The following is an 18,167-nucleotide window of genomic DNA, read 5'->3' as shown; positions in this document are numbered from 1 at the left end:
AGAGAAAACTCCTTCCTTTCAATATACTTTCACATAGGGTTCGGTAAGTGAATTATGATGAAACACATATTAGAATTGTTTTCTCTGTTTCAGGAAAGGTTGGGGCAGGAAAGGCTCCAGTCTCCCTGCTTGTCAGTTAGGCTGCTTATATTTTCATGTGTTTGTCAAAGGAGAGTCTCAAATTCTCCATGGAAAAATAGGAGTGAAATATGAGCCTTTCTTCCTTGCTTATCTCCTCAATAGCCAATGCTATTAGTCATAAGCAGGGAGAGAAGGATTGACCAAAATAGCATCTAAGAGAGAAGGTTCATTTTTTTGAGGTCTTTCTCCCTTTGCCAATTGCTCATGTCACTTTTCTCATCTTGCTGTGACAGAGATGTGCGGGTTCCTAGGAAAACGGACCCGAAAATTGCTGTCTCATTCTTAGATACAGCTGCATACTTCAGTATATTCAGGAACAGAAATTTGACCGTTGAAAGAATCCTCTGGAAGGCATCAGGAGATCTCAGCCTGAAATACAGCATTAAAGATCTGGGGAGGGCAGAGAGAAGGAGGATCGGGGTTGATTAAAGTCCCTTAAGCTGTGAACAACCTGTTCTCCAATTTTCTGCCCACAAGTCAGGAAAACGGTATCAACAGACACAGACAGATTTCTGTACCTCATTAGTGACGTTAGTATCTTGGGCACCCTGTGGATATTCTGGTTCTGATGCATGTAAAAGTAAGGAAATGCCTGCCAGTTGACAAAGATTATACTTATGTAAAATACCTTTACCTGATCTTTCCAAATATTATGTGGAAAATTATCATTACTCACCCTGCCAAAACAATAGCCTGACGTGAAACTTGACTACTTGGATGTGCTGTTGCTCACAGTTAAGCAGCTTGTGGGTGAAAGTAATTGCTGGGAATAACTTCCAACACCGCAATTTAAAGATCAGGTTCAAAATATCTACAAAGCACTTTACAGTCACACCTAAATCTTCCCATCGTCAACTCCAGTCATAAAACTGGATACACATAACATTCTGCAACGTCGTGATCTTCTGAAGACAGAGTTTTCCCATTTGAAAGAGACTGTCTTCACTGCTGAGAACTGTTTAAATACCTTGTGTTGACTTTTTTTTTTCCCCCCAGCAGCAATGGAAATTCTGCATCTCAGCATAGTTAAAAGCACCAGCGTGCATATTATGTGAGAACTCCCCAAAGTACTTTGATTTTTTCCAGAATGGAAAAAAAGCTTTCTGGCATTTTTTCATTTGCGAGGTTTGCCGTTGTTTGAACATAAAAGGAAAAACACTTTTCTAAGACCATCCTCTCTCCTACTGAAAGGACACAAACAACTACAAGATCACCTCTCCATCTAGTTACAACATACAATGCTTAAGCAGTGCAATTTTATTTAGGTCTATGCCTTATACAACTACACTGACTGGCACTCAGATCACTTAATAGGAAGATATCAAGGCACAGACCCCACCACTTATGAAGAGATAAATGTGTTCCCTCGTCATCCTCGATAATGATGGAGCAATAGCAGCCAGAAAGGACAGATTCCCTCTTTCCTACCAGTTGCACCAGACTCCGCTGGAGTAAGGGGAAATCTGCTGCATCTGGCGAAAAATGAAAGGGAAACTTGTGCTGCATTGGCCAAAAATCAACATAAGACTTCCCTAAGAAATGCTAATCATGTTCTTATTTATTACTCTTAAAAACATTAAACCAAATACTAATGTTGTTTCTCATCATCTCCCACAGTTCCCCCATACAGGCATAAAGAAGTGCCATTTCCATATTACATCACTTTATTTCTGAGCCAATAATTATTATTTTGTTAATAACAAATTCTGTCAAAATACGGCACTCAACTCACCTAGGCAGGAAGACTGACTTTAAATATGCCAATCTAAATATATATTTATACAAGTCTAAGTGACACTTACTCAAATGCTGTAAATTATTGTATATCTTAAGTAAACATATCTTAAGTAAACATATTTATATGGCTTCTTTACAACAAATTTCTAATACTGTTGAAAAAAACCAAACCTGAACATGCAGATATTTCTATATAAATAACATTAAGATTACGAAAACAGGAAGAGATAAGACTTAATAGAAGCCCACTGCGCTCATTTTTGTTTGCTCGTTTCATCAGAGCATGCACTGAAAGACAGAATATATCATCACCTCCATAGTTGGCTTTCTGGATTCTGTTAATTGATACAATGCAATAAACCCAACAACAATTCATAGCATTTTCTAACCAAAAAAGCTTTTTACTCTATTTATAGTAACAGAAGAACTCTGGAGGTTGGCAAAACCTTTCATTGCACAGATAGTAGTACACCGTTGTCAGTGCAATTACACAGAAACCACCGTTTCCCAAGTTGATCTCGTCACTGAGTTTTTGCTGTGTACTGAAGAGAAGCTGGATACATTACAGCCCCAAAAATGTGTTTGATATTTACCAATAACCAGAGAAGGGGTTAAATGGCAAATACGAAAGGTAAGTGGTTTTAAGTCAAACGGAACAGAGGACACGTGCTGTTGAGAATCATTACTACTGGTTTGATTGTTTTAGAGAGTTTAGTTTTCCTTTGCATTTTATTTACACTTTGCAGGCTTTTAATTAAAGGCAAGGGCTAGGATAAGAACCAAAATAGCCAATTCTGAATACTAGAATATACATAACAAAATGCAGATTTCAGTTATTTAGGATATATGCTTTCCAGTAAGTTATGTTTTCACAGAAAATAGATAAGCAGAAATAATTATCTCCCTAAAGCAATGACTTACAGTTCTCAATACCTATTTTTCAAATTAGATGATATTTTGTGCAAATTGCCTTAACACAGTATAGCTGACTGTTTGATACAAACTAATCAGTGTGGCTAATGACTGGTTTTAGAAACTCTGTACTTTGAAGAGAACACCTGTACTAAGCAGAAGAAAAATTTTAAAGACTTGCAAGCACACCTCCTTATAGGGACATCATCAAAATAAAGCTTACTTTTAATTTATTACTACAGCCTTCTCTGCAGTAGGAATGTAACATCATCTTTATTTCCAGGTGAAAGGCATTCCTCACTTAAAAGCTTATACGGAGGGTCCAGCATCAGGGGATGGGGAAAGCAGCCCTCACATTTCCATGCACGAACTGCCAGACCATCACTGCAGAACTTCACGCTCAAAGTTCGCAGTGAAAAATAAGCATTTATGGCTATGCCCGTTAATGGCATCATCTTTTTATCCAAGTACAAGTCACAAGGTTGCCATCTCGGTCCACCGAATAGCTTGTGTTGCCATGCGTGTCATCTGCCTACTGTGCAATGGCTGTCTGCACACTCAGGAGAGGTCCCAGCGATCCTCTCTACTGAATATACTAAATAACCACTTTTTGTCAAAGTATGTAGTGATTTCTATCTAGGTATTATTAAACATCCAGTATGTATTTTCACTGCAAGATAAGAAGAGCATTGGCAATGACAGAAATGCATGATCATTATGGGAAGATGATGGATAATAGATCAAGTTTTCCTTTTTGTATTTGGAATATTACATCTATTAGCTTGTCTAAAAGAAGTCCCTCTCATTTCTACCTCGACATATTCTGTGAAGCATAAAAACAGACAGTCACCTCTTTTGTGCAGATCATGTCCTGAACAGTCTATTTCAAAGCCTAACTTCGTTCAGATTTCTAATCTCAACAGCCATATTCAATTACAGAACAAATAAGCTAATGGCTTACAGAAGTGACATCTCACAAAAAGAGAGTTCAGGAAACGCATGCATTTCTTTTCAGTGCAAACAAATGATGCCCTGCTGGATTCTCCTCTTATTTGGACATGAGATGAAATAGTTCACAGTTCCAATTGAAAATCTTTCTTTTTGGTAATAATAATAAGTAAAAAAAAATAATCCCAAACAAAAAAAAAAGCCCACAGTAATAAACAATCACTTTTCAGAATAAAAAGTAAAGATTATTTGAGAGAAGTTCCCTTCACCCACAAATTTCCATCTTTTTTTTTTTTGTACAGCTTCATATCTGCTCTCCATTTGCACCATACTGTAAGAAAGTGGCGGGATACACCAGGCTTAAAGATCACCTCTGGCGCTGGACAGTCTACAGGAAAAGCCCTTCCTGTACCTCTGTGACATCCCTTTTCCTTCCTCCTCTGCAAGCGGTATAAATGCAGGGACATCTCTTTCTCAGGAGCTCCTACCTTCCACCAGTCCTTGCTGCCAAGGACTACCTCTTGTTTTAACCGACTCTGTGACCCCGGTCTTGGGATGCAAGAGGCAAAAGCTATTTTCCCTCTATTACCAACCACAGTGTTGAGAATCCATGCTAAGCCATGTTTAGAATTCACATACTAGCAAAGACATTGGCTGTAAACTAGCAGGTCCAGTATTTAGCAATTTAGCTACACGTCAAGTAATTTCACAGAGAGTAATTCAACAGGTCTTGCATATCACTGCAAAATATTTCTTCAAATAAAAATGCAATGCAATAAACGGAAATAAAGCATTCGCTGCATCTCTGCCTTTACCAAATTAGCTTTATGCTTTTCTTGTCCTTTTATATCAAGATCAGTAAGAAAAATGGTAAAGGTAGTTTTCGGAAGAGACGGCATTAATATATCCATGTTCAATGAATAAGCACCACCATTCATTGCATTAAGAATCAATGCTATAAATATGCTATCCGTATCTTACGTTCCTGTCAGTCTGTACCCCCTTTATTTAATGCCATCTCAGGTCCACAGAAAGTTTGGCAATTCAGAGACTTAAAGAATATTTCTTTTCTGTTCCTTCACATACCATCAAGACCATTATGATGGCTGTAGTTTCTTTTTCCCAAAATACTTAGTGAAGAGTGATTGGAGGGTGCAAGCAGTCGTTTTGCACTTGGACTCTGAAGGCTTGGTGTTGACCTGATTACATTGCGTTTCACTGCAGGATGAATCTCTGTTTGAGACAAAAGAGAGAGAGAGAGATCGTACATACTTGGTTTCAAAAACAACTAAATAAAAACAGTCTATTCAACATAAATTTATATTTAAATTCCTAGTCAAAGGAAAGGAAGCTTCTTCAGCATGAGTGTGTTCGCAAGACCTTGAATAACAATTCAAACATAATTCTTCATACCTACAGTTCTTCCAAATATGAAAAATCTACTTCACTTTAGATTGCCTGAGTTCAATACTATGGTGTAGGTGCATAAGGATTTCAGAGATTGAAGAGATAATACACATCAATCTGAAACAGGTCTGTGTTTACAGTTCTCTACCGTTTTGAGGTTTGTATTGGAGCTACACACCTACAGCTTTTTAAGTAAGCAAACAAAAACATTTTACTAAAGTTAAATCACCTCACTACCTCAAGCTACTCAATATTTTCTGTCACAATAACAAGTTTCGAGGGATTTTTCCAAACACAAGTCACCAGGTGCAAGAAGTCAGGCCGCCAGCTGCAGCAGGGCTCCAAAGCTAAAACTACCCTATAACTGCAGAAGGAAAACAAAAATCGTTAAGACCACAGGGGGTTCGCCGGGTTCTGCTGGCCTACCGTACAGAGCCATCACGGGGGATCTCCAAACATCCCAGAGTATGTAAAGCAGTTCAGGGAGTGGGATTATTTAGGAGGAGGAGGAAGAAAGGTGGGTAAGACGCAGCGGTGTCTGGCCGGCAGACTTCAGGGTGGTAGCTGCTGCGTTTGCCAAAGGCTGATACAGTCATATGGAAATTTCTCGGTTATCTGCCAGATAAAAGTGGCGACAGGAAGCCTCCGTAAGAGCCTGCTCGTCCTTCACCAGAAATTTGCTGAACCAATTAACTTACTCCCAGCACACACCTGGGTTTACAAAGCCACCACCGCGTACGTCCTCGGGCAGGCCCAATTTGCGAGGGAGGCCAGGCGGGCCGAGGGCAGGTCCCTGGGTGTCCCTCCGGCACGGCCACGGAGCACCAGCTGCCGGCACGGCGCAGGCCGTGAGGCACTGGCAGCCCCCATTTCAGCCACCCCATCGCCCCACGGAGCAGGAGAGACCTCTGGGCTGACAACGTGAGGGCAGAGGGGCTGGGAGACGGATCAGGAGAGTCAGCTGTCCAAGGGGAGTAAGAAAAGAGGGAAAAAAACCCCAAAACATCTTGCATCTGAAGTGAAAATGCTCCTTTCTGCCTTTTTTTTTTTTAATTTTTTTTATTTTATTAGAATAAAGCGCAGAAGCTGGGAATATGCAAAATCTGAAAGTGAGGCCAGGTACTTAAGGCGGCGTCCCTCCGGCCTCTGCTGTTCACAGCCATCGTGCAGGAGAAACAGAAACCACCGCACTAGGCCAAAGTCCAACGCGATAGCAGATTTTTTCCTCTTTCACAAATGCTGAGGAAATCCGATATCCAAGTGCTGGCCTGCCCGGCCTCACGCCCTCGCTCCCATGACAAGCCTTCACAGCCTTCAGTTTAGGAACGCCAGTTTAGGAACAGAGTTTAGGAACACCAAGCTCCCAGCAGTTTTCATGGCACGGCCTGTTTTTCATGCTGTGGAGAACAAGCACCGATTTTGTGTTTTCACTAAACTGGGAACAGAGGCGTGCTTAATGTTACGAACACTCCTGTGTGCTGTTATGAACAGTACTGTGTACTGTTTTGCTAAAGCAAAACTTTCAACTGAAACAGAAAGGTTTGCACTGGTTGCTGAAGATGACTGGAATTTAGATTCTAAAATACTCATTTGGCAATCGGTACCGATATTCTGAAGGGAATTATTAATTTTCAGGGCTAACACCACTAAAATATTATCTTATTTGGCAATGAGTTCCAGCAGCATCCACAATAATCCCAGCAGCTGGATCAACACAGGAGAACTTGTAAACACCTTCTGTCTACAGCGCATAGGGATGTAATTTTACATTTCCAGGATGAGCGAAGAATTGAAGAAGGAAGCATTTCCTTCCTTCCACTTCTTTTCAGTCTGCAGGTCACTAACCCTCCTAAAGGCTGTCCTTTCTTTCTGCAGTAGAGGAAGGCAGCAAGACCGAGCTCTCCTTTTAAGTTCTAGAAAGGAACTTAATTAAGCAGCCAGGACCACTTCCCAGTGGCTTGAGTCCTTCCTGTGGGTCTTTACACCATACACTCGCTCATCCTCTGCATACAGACTTCCTTCAAGTATTTGCATGCTTTAGATCAGCAATTTCTAACTAGCTGCTTCATCCCCCCTGAGAGGGGTAATGAGGCTTTTCAGGGGTTTTGCCTGAATTACATTATCCTATCATATTATTGCATTATGGAATAATAGTAATTAGGGATCTTTTAATTCCTGCTGCTATTATCCTTGTTCTATTGCCTAGTGAGAATCTCCTAGCCACCCACACCTTCTGCTAATTCAGAGAACTAACTATAACACCCAAATAATCCAAATGATCCCATTAGCCACACAACAAAAAAAACAGTTGGCCAGATTCAGATTATATGACCATTTCTGAAATAAAAATAGAACAGGAATAAGAAACAATACTTGAACAATCTATTAGGAACCTTTATTGTAAGACCAGGTTGCAGCCTCAAACAAGTAATTAGCCATAACAACTCTAAAAACTTCTATTTCCACTAATGTCATTAGGGTGAAAAAATAAAAAAATAAAAATTCCAAAGCAAAGACTGAGTCGCTTAAATAAGGATGCTGGATTCCAGAGGTGCTTAAGTAGCTGTGCCTCTCTCATCTCATCTCCTCAACATGTATCCCAGCTGGAAACATTAGCCTGGTTTCCTCACAACTTGGAGGTAATATAGGACATTTAATTAGCCAGGGGTTCCCCTTAGGGGGGTTGTTTAGTAAGCACAGTGATTACTGAAGAGATTACAGGGGATTAGCCCCAGCTCTCTAGAGGACAGGGCCTACTTTTGATGCTTAACCTACCTCACCTGAGGAACTGCCAGCCAAGGAGCAGAACAGGGATAAAGGGAAGCGATGACCCAGGCCGAGCAGGACACAGAAATCCTCTCTGTCTTACCGGGAGGGATGAAAACAGTCACGCCCTGAGAGACACAGTTAACTGTATTCCAATACATGTCTGTGGGAATGGCACAGAAGGAATTTTAAAAAGAAAATAAGCTATGACATGATAGTTAATGCTAAATTTCATGAGAAGAGTAACGCAAGCATTACTTATTCACCGGAACACGCAAACAAACATCCCAAACAAAAAACCACCACAAGCTAAACTGAAAAAAAACAGATGAAGATAAATGGCAAACAAAAAGCCATTTTCTGCCATCCTTACACAGCTAATTCAGATGCACGTCCATAACTACACTGCGTACACTTCATACCCCTCCAACACATCCTATTTACCTTCAGCTGTTGTGAGATACCTTCACTTCCCATACAGTCAAATGCTAAGCAGACTCTACAGATACCAGGTATATTTTAGCACTGTTAATCTTCTGCAAAACCTTCACCAAAGTACACATAATACTGTCTGACACCGTTCATTCATTCACTCCCATTAAACCTACAGATTTATGCTCCCAGAGGTATCAAGACAACCCCTCACCAACTAAGTTAACGTGGCACTGAAAACATGCAGCACCTTCTGAGATGACACGCGCTGCCCAGTCTTCTTTTGATGACCCAAACGGGGTCAGCCATCTCCTGCCAGACTCCCCCCTCACAACCACAGCTCCACAAGGTCCACCCAAGCAGTCCTCTCCTCCTTCACTCCAGTGACAATATACGTAACGCACACAGCTGGGATGCCTGTAGGGAAATATCACTGGCTTTTTTCTTAAAATCCAGGGCAGGAAGAATCAAAATTCAGTGAGAGTGGGCATTACATTCCTCATTACCCAGCCTTATGAAGTTCAGATTTTGCTAAATTCAATATTCTGGCAGAACAATTATAACTGCATTAATGGCTGATTTCTATTTCAGTAAGCCAAGAGATGTTATTGTTTACTTTGTCCAAGTACAAAAAAACCTCCTGTTGATTGAAATTCTGAGAAAAGCATTTACGGTGAGTTCTACCCTCAGCTTTACATCTGTCGAACAGGATTAACACACTGCAGAATTATTCACTGCTGCTCTCATCAACGGATTGATTTCTGTATTCATTTGATGATTAATATAAAGCCTCTGGGGTATCTCATCTCTCATATGATTATGTAAATATTTAATAGCCAATGGTGGTTCCTTGCAAAGAGGTCTACTTTCATTTTTTAAATAAGGAATCACAATTACTAGAATTTCTCCTCTCCCTGTTATCTTACGTGAGTACCTTGACCTCCTGGCGATGATCTCAGTACAGATTTCATTGCATCTTTTTTAAAGTTATGTCATCAAATGAAGAGACTGGTGTCTCATTGTGGCTGAAGTCTGCTCCTTTCAAGCACACGGGAATATTACAAGTGGATTCCAGGGACACAGTAGAGTAGCATTGGGCATACTGAGTATCTCATCTCCCCTTTGAGTGCTTATTTAATTTAGACTAGGAGAATATTTTTCACACTCTAAATTACATCAAATTTCCCTCTGCCATTCTAAACCAGTATCAGAAGGCTTTCTGCCTACATCCTGCAAGTTCAATCATCCAGTTTTGCAACTGACAGCAAACCAGAATTTTTATTATTTTAATAACTTCATAGTTTTCCTTTTACTACAAGCATAAATCTCTCATTTTATGCACATGGGATTTTTAAGTATCAGTAAATACTGAATGTTCATTTGATTAACTTTTTCCTCCGGAGGCAGATACCCACCTAAATACCCAATGATACATGACAGTGGTTTTCTGGTGCTTTTGATCTTCAGAGGATTTCCAGCAACTTCACAATGTCGATCTGCATCTGAGAATTTTAAAGAATGAAACTCAGTTTAAATATTCTACCGTTACAAGTATAATTAGGATGCACCAACCAGTTTCTGACCTACATTTTTACCACAAATTTCATTTTAGCACATATTCTTCTTTTTTTCCATCAATGCTAATAATGATAGATACATAAAGGCAGGCCATGTCATCATCCATGCAGGCAGTGTTATGATTTATTTTTTTTTTTTAAAGTTAATGTCAGTTCTAACACAAATCTGATTGCATTTTTTGCCTACAAAGTTTTTTTGGAGACAGTCAGCTAGGCAAATGAAACACAGATGAAAACATAAGCACAAAAATAAAGGCAGCGCTGGCTATTAAAAAGAATTTACATGGAATTCTTCATTGCTTTCTACAAGCTTGTCTGTCCCTAAATGAAGTAATACAGAGGTAAAAAAGATTTGAGGTTGGGACTACTGATTTGGCTTTACTGTAAACTTTTGAACAACGTGGTCAATCATAACCAAGTATGACAGAGATCAAAGGTCTCAAAGATAGGAACTTCCTGCGAATTAAATGAAAATAAGCAGTTCAGTCACTACCTTACTTTTATGCTAAAACTATGAACTCACAACTTAAAAGGCACTGCGAATACACGTGCAGAGAATCTGTCTAAATGCCTCGAAGGTACAAGTGTTGCTATGAAGAGGTTCACGCTTGGACAGCGGAGTCAATCAACCTAAGGCAAACATTCACAAGAGCCAAGGTTTCAGTAGTTTCAAGATTACAGTAGTCTCAAAGATGACTAGAACCAGGCTATATATTTTTTTTTAAACTACTCCCAATGACTGGGCTATCTCTCTTCCAAAAGCACGTAAGTAATCCCCATACAGGGCTTCCAGTATCCCTAGAACACAGGTGTTCTGGTTTGTACAAAACTGTGTTCATATGTTGATTGCGTAGATCTAGAATTCCCTCCCTCACATGGAATTACTTTCCACATATATACACGTACACCTTTTTTTGTAGAGGTTTCACATATGCACGTGAGATCTGCATTTTCTAACAAGCTTTACAAGAGACAGACATTATAAATAAATGATTGTAACTGTAATTCCACTTTGTCCTCACCTTGTTTTACCAAAATGTTCCCATTTGTTTCATTCCCACACAAGATATGGAGTACACAGGCACATGATGAGGATAAGGCACTATATAGAACAATTTACATTTGAGAAAAAAACCAGAATTTACAATCCCTTTATGTATTCTATCTAGCTATGTGCAAAAAAACTTGTAGGTCATGAAACCGCAGCCATGACTGAAGTAAGTATTTCAGTACGTTCACAGATGTTTTCAATGGAGCAGACAATGCACAACTTAGTTCCGTATATTAAGGAAACTACTTGAAATTCTTATGTGTGCTAAGCATAAATGGTAGCTGCTATCTGCGAAGCCCAAAGGTTCCAGAGCTCTAATGCCGAGAACATGCAGTACTTCATTATTTTACCTTAATAACAAAATATCCAGTTCTCAGTGAAAAAAAATGCACTGAACCTGGTGCCTGGAATATTTTTAATATTCCACAACACTTGAAATAATTTAAGTGACAGGGTAGAACGATGTGGCTCCACTGTCTCCCTTAGTAAAATAAGCACAGACTACACAGCGAGTATTTTATAGTTACTTTGGGAATAGCAAAGCATCGCCTAAGAAGTAATTAGCAAGAAAATTTTCCATCTACATGTCTTCGCCGTAAAAAAAGACACTGAATCATGGCGAGATATTAATATGCTGACTGGGAATACAGACTACAAAGAGAGCACAATTTCCATGCCTGAGGCAAAGCACGTTCACCAAAGGTAGCGGGGTGGTATTCCAAAGCACACCAGTCTGTTAAAACAGTTAAATGTGTTCAACAGCAGCAAACTTTAATGCACAATATGGTACTCCCATGAAAAATATAATGAAGTTTATGATCTTTATGTACTACATACAGAAAAACACAAAGTTAGATTGCGCATCACTTTCAAGTGTAAAACCATGGAATAAAATTTAGGTAGGAACTTGTCAAAAACAAAATTTAAAAAAAAGTCCTAAAATCAAATATGGGCTTCCACGTGAGCACTAAAAATCTTAGAAAGATCAGCGAAACAATGGAAACTATGAGAAATAAAAATGTATTTAAAAAAAAAAAAAGAATTGGAATACTACATTTGACAGTGTATTTTTTCAAACATATCAAAAGCAGAAAGCATGCTAGTGCCTGTAGCAATAGGAGATAGTCAAGGTGTGATGAAAATATAGAAGAAACATAAAGGCATGACAGGAAAGCTGAATGAATTATTTGCAACCGTGTTCAATGCAGAACTCAAACAAGCTCACTTCTAAAATGCTTTTATGAGGAAAGTGTGAGAACTGTGTCACATCAAAGAGTCCATAGGAAATACTTCAAAACAAACTGGTTAATGAATAAAAAAGTTACCAGGACCAGGTGGAATTCATCCAAACAGAAAACTGCTGAGCACGTACACTACTGGTGTTTAACTAATGCTTAGACTGGTTTTGGTGAAAGAGAACAAAAACAGGGCAAATGTGAGAACATTCTTCAGTAAGTAGGTCTGCAGACTGGCAAAAGGGTCGAACTATTAATAGAGGCATACGGTTAAATACGGAAACATCAAGGGAGCTAACAAAGACCTTGTAAATGGAAAACATGCTTAATGTGTTCACATTATTCAGCGGTGTGTCCTTGCAACAAGAAGGACGACCAGTCAGTAGGGCGAGGGAGGTAACCCTTCCCTTCCACTCAGCCCTTGTGAAACCACGTCCAGACCCCGTGCCAAGTTCTGGGATCCCCACTATAAATGAGATACAGACATATTGGAGAAAGTCTAGCTATTGGAGAGACTGGATTGGGGTACAGGATGTACACGGAGTGGCTGAGGGAACTGGGTCCGGTCAGCCTTGAAATGAGAAGGCCACGGGGAGACCTGATTGCCACCTGTAACTACCTAGCGACAGAACATAAGAGAAGACCAAGCCAGACCCTTCTTGGAGGTACGTAGGAATAGGACAACATACTACTGCTTCCTGTGGCAACGGACACAAACTGGGAGACTGGAAATTCTCATTGGATGTAAGGAAAAGATTATTTACTGTGAGGTTGATCAAACACTGGAAGAGGTGTCGAGAGAAGCCATGGAGTCTCCACCCTTGGAGGTACACAAATCTCATCTGGACAAAAGGCCTTGAGCACTTGAGCTTTCTGCAGGGGTGGGATTAGAGACCTCCAGAGGTCCCTACCTACCTACACGTGCTGTAAACCAGGGACTGCAAGTGTCACAGGTCTGCCAGGATCCTCTGAAGGAACCGTGACACGTACAGGTGCAGCTGATCTGGCATCCAACATGGCATTTCAATTAGCTTTTAACAAACTGTATCACCAAAGACCATGCTGTCCAGCTGTTACAGGGTAAGAGAGAAGTGTTTTTCACGGATCAGCACCTGATTAAAATTAATTGTCTCTGTAAAGCCCAAAGGATCTGTGCTATTCAACATATAGAAGATCAGGAAAAGAGGTGATCAGAGAGTTAAAGCTTCCTGTATAATCAAAGCTAAAACTGATTGCAAAGTATATCAAACAGCATCAAGCAATAAATGTAAAATTAATTCTTAACGGGTAAAATGACTGTAACATACAAATATAATGATAGGTTCTACACCACCACCATGCAGAAGGGAATTCATGGAGTCAGTGTCAACAGCTTTCTAAAAATATCTGGATGATACTAAGAGTGGTCACTTAAAAAGAAATTAAAACCAGAATATTAGAAATTATGACGATATGAAAATAGAAAACATGTGATACCCTAAAATGATGGGAAACCTGTATCTTGAAGTGCGTGTAATTTGGGGCACCATAACCCTAAAGAGGATACAGTACAATTAGAAAAACTCTAGGGAACAACATTATGAACCACAGTGTGAAATGGATTCCTTATGAGGTTTTAAGCAGACTAAGTTCTTAACCTAGAAAAGTGATGACTCTTGTATTACACAGAGGTCAATGAAATCAGGAATACTCTGGAGAAGATGATAGCGAGTTCTTTTAGATTTGAAAGGGTTTTTTAATGATTTCATTTTTTTTTTTAAAACTAGATTTGTAGGTCTCAAGCTTAGAGAAACTCTCATTGGGGAGTTATTTCTCTTTGACATTCCATCATGTCTCTATCAAAACTCAGATTATCTAATAAATGTACTGTGCTCTATGTATTCCCTGAATTGTATTCTTCTTAGAAACTTTGGGAAAAAACAGTGTGTTCTTTTAATTATTTTACTGGCTACAAAAAATTGGCACAAATGGTATTCAAAGATAACAGTAGAGAAAATATTTTCATCCTAGATGCAGCCAAAAGATCTTCCGTAGCTATCAAAATCAGGGATGTAAAACATTGTGAACCAATACCCATGAACGCTACTCACTTCAGATGAATTGGTAGTTTTATGTCAGTTAAATACAGGCTGTATGCTTACAAAGAGAAATCAGTAACATTTTGCATATTCCCCTTAATTTTCACTTGTCTTTATCAAAACAGATTGTAACAAGCAAGTGCTGTGTACCAAACTTGTTATTACATCTGCAGATTTAAAGGTATGTTAAGTTTTGATCATGAACAGTATACCCATTTCCAGATAACTATATATATATTACACAGATACTATACTACCATCCACTGAAAACATTTTGACAATCATGTCTACATAGACGGAGTGTAGCTACCCAAATTTAAATTACTATAATTAATACATATAGTTATATTGATAAAGCTACATCTGAATAAGAAAAAAAACAACCAACCAATCTCAAAAATCTTCCTGTGCTGAAGTAATAATGCTCACAGATGCATGGCTCACTGCCATGCATACGTCAACATGCTTGTAAGCTGGAAACACATCCAACCTTGTAAGTGACTGGAGAAGAACGCCCACTTTGGTTTCCTCTAATTAAGAGACTTTCCATAGACAGGATGGTCTTGCTTAACTTTCTAAAAAACATGCAATACATTCAAAACTAAAAAGAAAGTATTTTGCCTAATTTAGGGCATGGGAACTTCCTCTTACTGAAACAGTTCACCAATTCTAATTATTCCTGAAAAATCCATCAGACAAGTTCATTGTTGACAACTACAGCCAGTCTATTATCTTCAGGCAGAACAAAGTTTGAGACTTCCATGATGGGTTGTGCTCCTAGCAGGAGATGCCATGCCTTCTCAAACTCCTTCTGACCATCCCTAGATTAAACTGGGATGTAAACGCATCATCTCCACTACCTCCTGCTGCCATCTGAGCAGGGGTCATGCTATATGGCTCACTAATGAGAAAAAATCTAATTCTCTGCGCTAATTGAAGGAATAAAGAACATAGAATAGGACACTGTTTTCTGCCAGTGGATGTAATGGGCCAAGGGAAATTACGTGGGTGCAATTACAATAATTAAAAAAATGCTCTGTCTGAGATCTGCTTACACCTAGAAGATCGTTGGTCCTGAGATTAGCATTCTCAGAGGCTTCCATGCCCCTCCAAGACCGAAGAACGATCTGCAGGTGAGTTCAGGTGGAATGCAAAAAATCAATTTACTTCATGAGCATGCTCTGACAGGCTTGTTCAGACCTTCTTTCTCAGCACTGGGAATTATTTTCATTTGCAACCTGGCACTTCAACAAATAAAACTAGGAAGACATAAAACCCGGTATGCTGCTGGGGTAAGTGCCCCACCATCCTTCTGTCTTTAGATTTTATGGTTTCTGAGCGTTGGTATGGTGCCTACTGCAACATAGCTGTGTTTTCAAGCTTCAAGCAGTGGACTGGCACACACAAAGAGTCAGGTGGGTCCGAGAAAGCAGCTAAGCAGTCATTATGCTCACTTTTCAGCACACCAACATGGAAAACAAATTCCAAACCAAATTCCACCTCATGCTGTATCACATCGTAGACAACCTGCCACTCTGGCCAGCTTGTTATCTAAGCGTGATTGGTAACTTCTCTAACACCAACACAGATATTCATTCAATATTGTAATTATTCAGTGATATTCAACATATCAAAACTTTACCGTTAATTAAATATCTCACTTAAAAATTACGGAATTTAAAAATTACTTGCATCAAGCTATCTGTAGAAAAGGATTCAAGGCATTCAGGAAGAAAGAGCCTATTTAGTTATAACATTAGAAACTACAGAGTGCGCTGAACACATGTCACCAGATGTAAGTATAAGAACAAAACTAGAAAACAATTTTTTTATTTACTTACTTGCTAGACTTTACTACGGTAAGACTATGACAATGACAATGCAGGTAAGAGCATTGTACAATTCCATGAAGATACTGTCAGAAACAGGATATGTGCGTGTGTGTGTATATGTGTATGTATGTACACAGAGAAACATGAGATAAATTAATTAAATGAGGTATAATACGTTTTCCACTATTATAAAATAATTTGAATGTTGTGTTCAAAAAGCATTGACAAATGTGACTTTTTTTTCTAAAAAAAAAATAAAAAAATCTATGTTAGATCTAATTAGGAAGCATGATCATCCAAAAGGATGGAATTGCAAGGTCCAAATTTCGCTTTAAGTAAAAAGAATAATGAAAGACAGAGACTACAGGGGAAAAAAAAAAAAATCTTTCTGCTCTTGATGTTAATCTGACATGGCACTTCTTTGTTCAAAGGAACAAAGAGGAAGCACTCACAGCACTGCCAGTCTGATACAAGAATGACTATTTCCTGCTGAAAAGCTCAGCTTTTCACTCCTTTGTTTTAAAGTTGAACTGTGTATGTAACACTTTTCTGGTATGATGATTTAACAGTTGGATGAAACATTTTTTTTCTTCTATTTTTTTTTCTTCCCTAAACAAAAGCTTCATCTTCTTTCAAATTGAGTTACTGCGGTGAGTGAGAAGAAATAGGGGTAAGGATAAAAAAGAGTCAACTGAATTTCTAAAATTAACTTCCCTCCACGATTCAGCAGAAATCAGTGCCAATTACATAAATTAAAAGGTACAATGCTTTCCCCTCAGAAGAGCGCTGTGATTTTGTATTAAGGATTAAAAATATAATCCTAGTCCAGTTTTGGACACACTTCTTCCATGAAAGTACAATCCATTTTATTCACACAGTGGACATGTGGTTTCCTTAAATCTGAAAGCTGCTCCTGACTTGCATAGCTTTGAAAGAAGAAAGAAAATGTCCAACAGAACAACTAAATAAATAAGACAAGGGCAATGAACAGAAATAGTTACCAAGTTCTGGATGACTGCAGAAGTAGGTGAAGAGTTTGCATGTGAAGAATGGCTGGTATTAATAGAATTACTCTAAACCAGATTTTAAGCCTCTGTGGAGTAAATTTCTTACAAATAACACTGACATCATCAGCATCCCAGTTAAATATGCTGGAATGATATTTAGCCTTAATGCAGTAAACACGGTTATAAAACCAACATCTAATACTCTAAAAAGGTGTCTTCAATTCTAATACAATTGACACCCACGGCACATCTTGGAACACCAAGTGCCTGCTCTGAGAACCTCCTCTATGGAAGACTGGGAAATGCAACCAAACAGCTTGAGCGGTAAAACAATGTGCTCAGCGCAGATTCAAAACCCGCTGGACTACTCAGTGACTTTGCAGCAGAGCTTACGCACGTATGCATACAAAGAGTCTTACTGTTGCTATCTACAACAACACATAAACCTTTTGTCGTACTACTAGTGAATTTACCGGTTCTTTATATTCTGGCTTTAAAAAGAACAAGCGTAGTACAGAATTTTATTTAAAACTAAAATTTCGAACTGGAACAGCCAAAAAAATAAATGATGCAACTATGACGAAATAATAAACATGGCTATCACCACCATATGATAATAACAAACAGTAACAAAAGGCTGTGTTACAGGCCGGTTTTAAATTCTTATGCATCCTCAGCTCCTTATTGCTCAACCAATCCCACTGAGAAAAAGCAAAACATGTACAGATCTATATTTTCTGCTCAGCGAAAGAATAAAAGAACAATATAAAAGCTAACTTCTTTCATGCTGCCTAGCAGGAAGCGTGTTTTTTATGTCACAGCACTGATTTCCCCTCCCTGCCCCCAATTTTTTTTTTTTAATTACAATTTTTTTAAGTGAATGAGGTAATAGTTCTCCCCTTTTAATTCACTGAAACGTTCCCCCAGCCTGAAATCTGTCAAGGCAGCCAGATTTATCCAATGTGTTGGTGATATGCTGGACAAATGAAAAAATGAAAAGCAAAAGCGTATAGACAAGAAATGTTTATTGAAAAAGAAAATAAA

General features: G+C 38.9%; 1 protein-coding gene across 8 annotated transcripts in view; it reads right to left on the bottom strand.

The window, feature by feature from the left end:
• MTA3 (metastasis associated 1 family member 3) overlaps positions 1 to 18,167 on the bottom strand; it is a 157,091-nt gene that overhangs the window by 34,885 nt on the left and 104,039 nt on the right. For 7 of the 8 annotated variants that reach the window (XM_074579559.1, XM_074579560.1, XM_074579564.1 and 4 more), the window contains 2 exons: positions 9,759 to 9,845; positions 4,825 to 4,971 (listed from right to left, as the gene is read on the bottom strand). In XM_074579559.1, the coding sequence (XP_074435660.1) occupies positions 4,825 to 4,971; positions 9,759 to 9,845 (234 nt within the window). Of the gene's footprint in view, positions 1 to 4,034; positions 4,972 to 9,758; positions 9,846 to 18,167 lie in introns of those variants that run through there. The other variant, XM_074579567.1, reaches the window with a different exon arrangement.

The sequence above is a fragment of the Larus michahellis genome, chromosome 3, assembly GCF_964199755.1.
Source record: "Larus michahellis chromosome 3, bLarMic1.1, whole genome shotgun sequence".
Lineage (NCBI taxonomy): Eukaryota > Metazoa > Chordata > Aves > Charadriiformes > Laridae > Larus > Larus michahellis.
The sequence above is the reverse complement of the archived record's forward strand: the minus strand, read 5'-3'. Positions and strand labels throughout refer to the sequence as shown.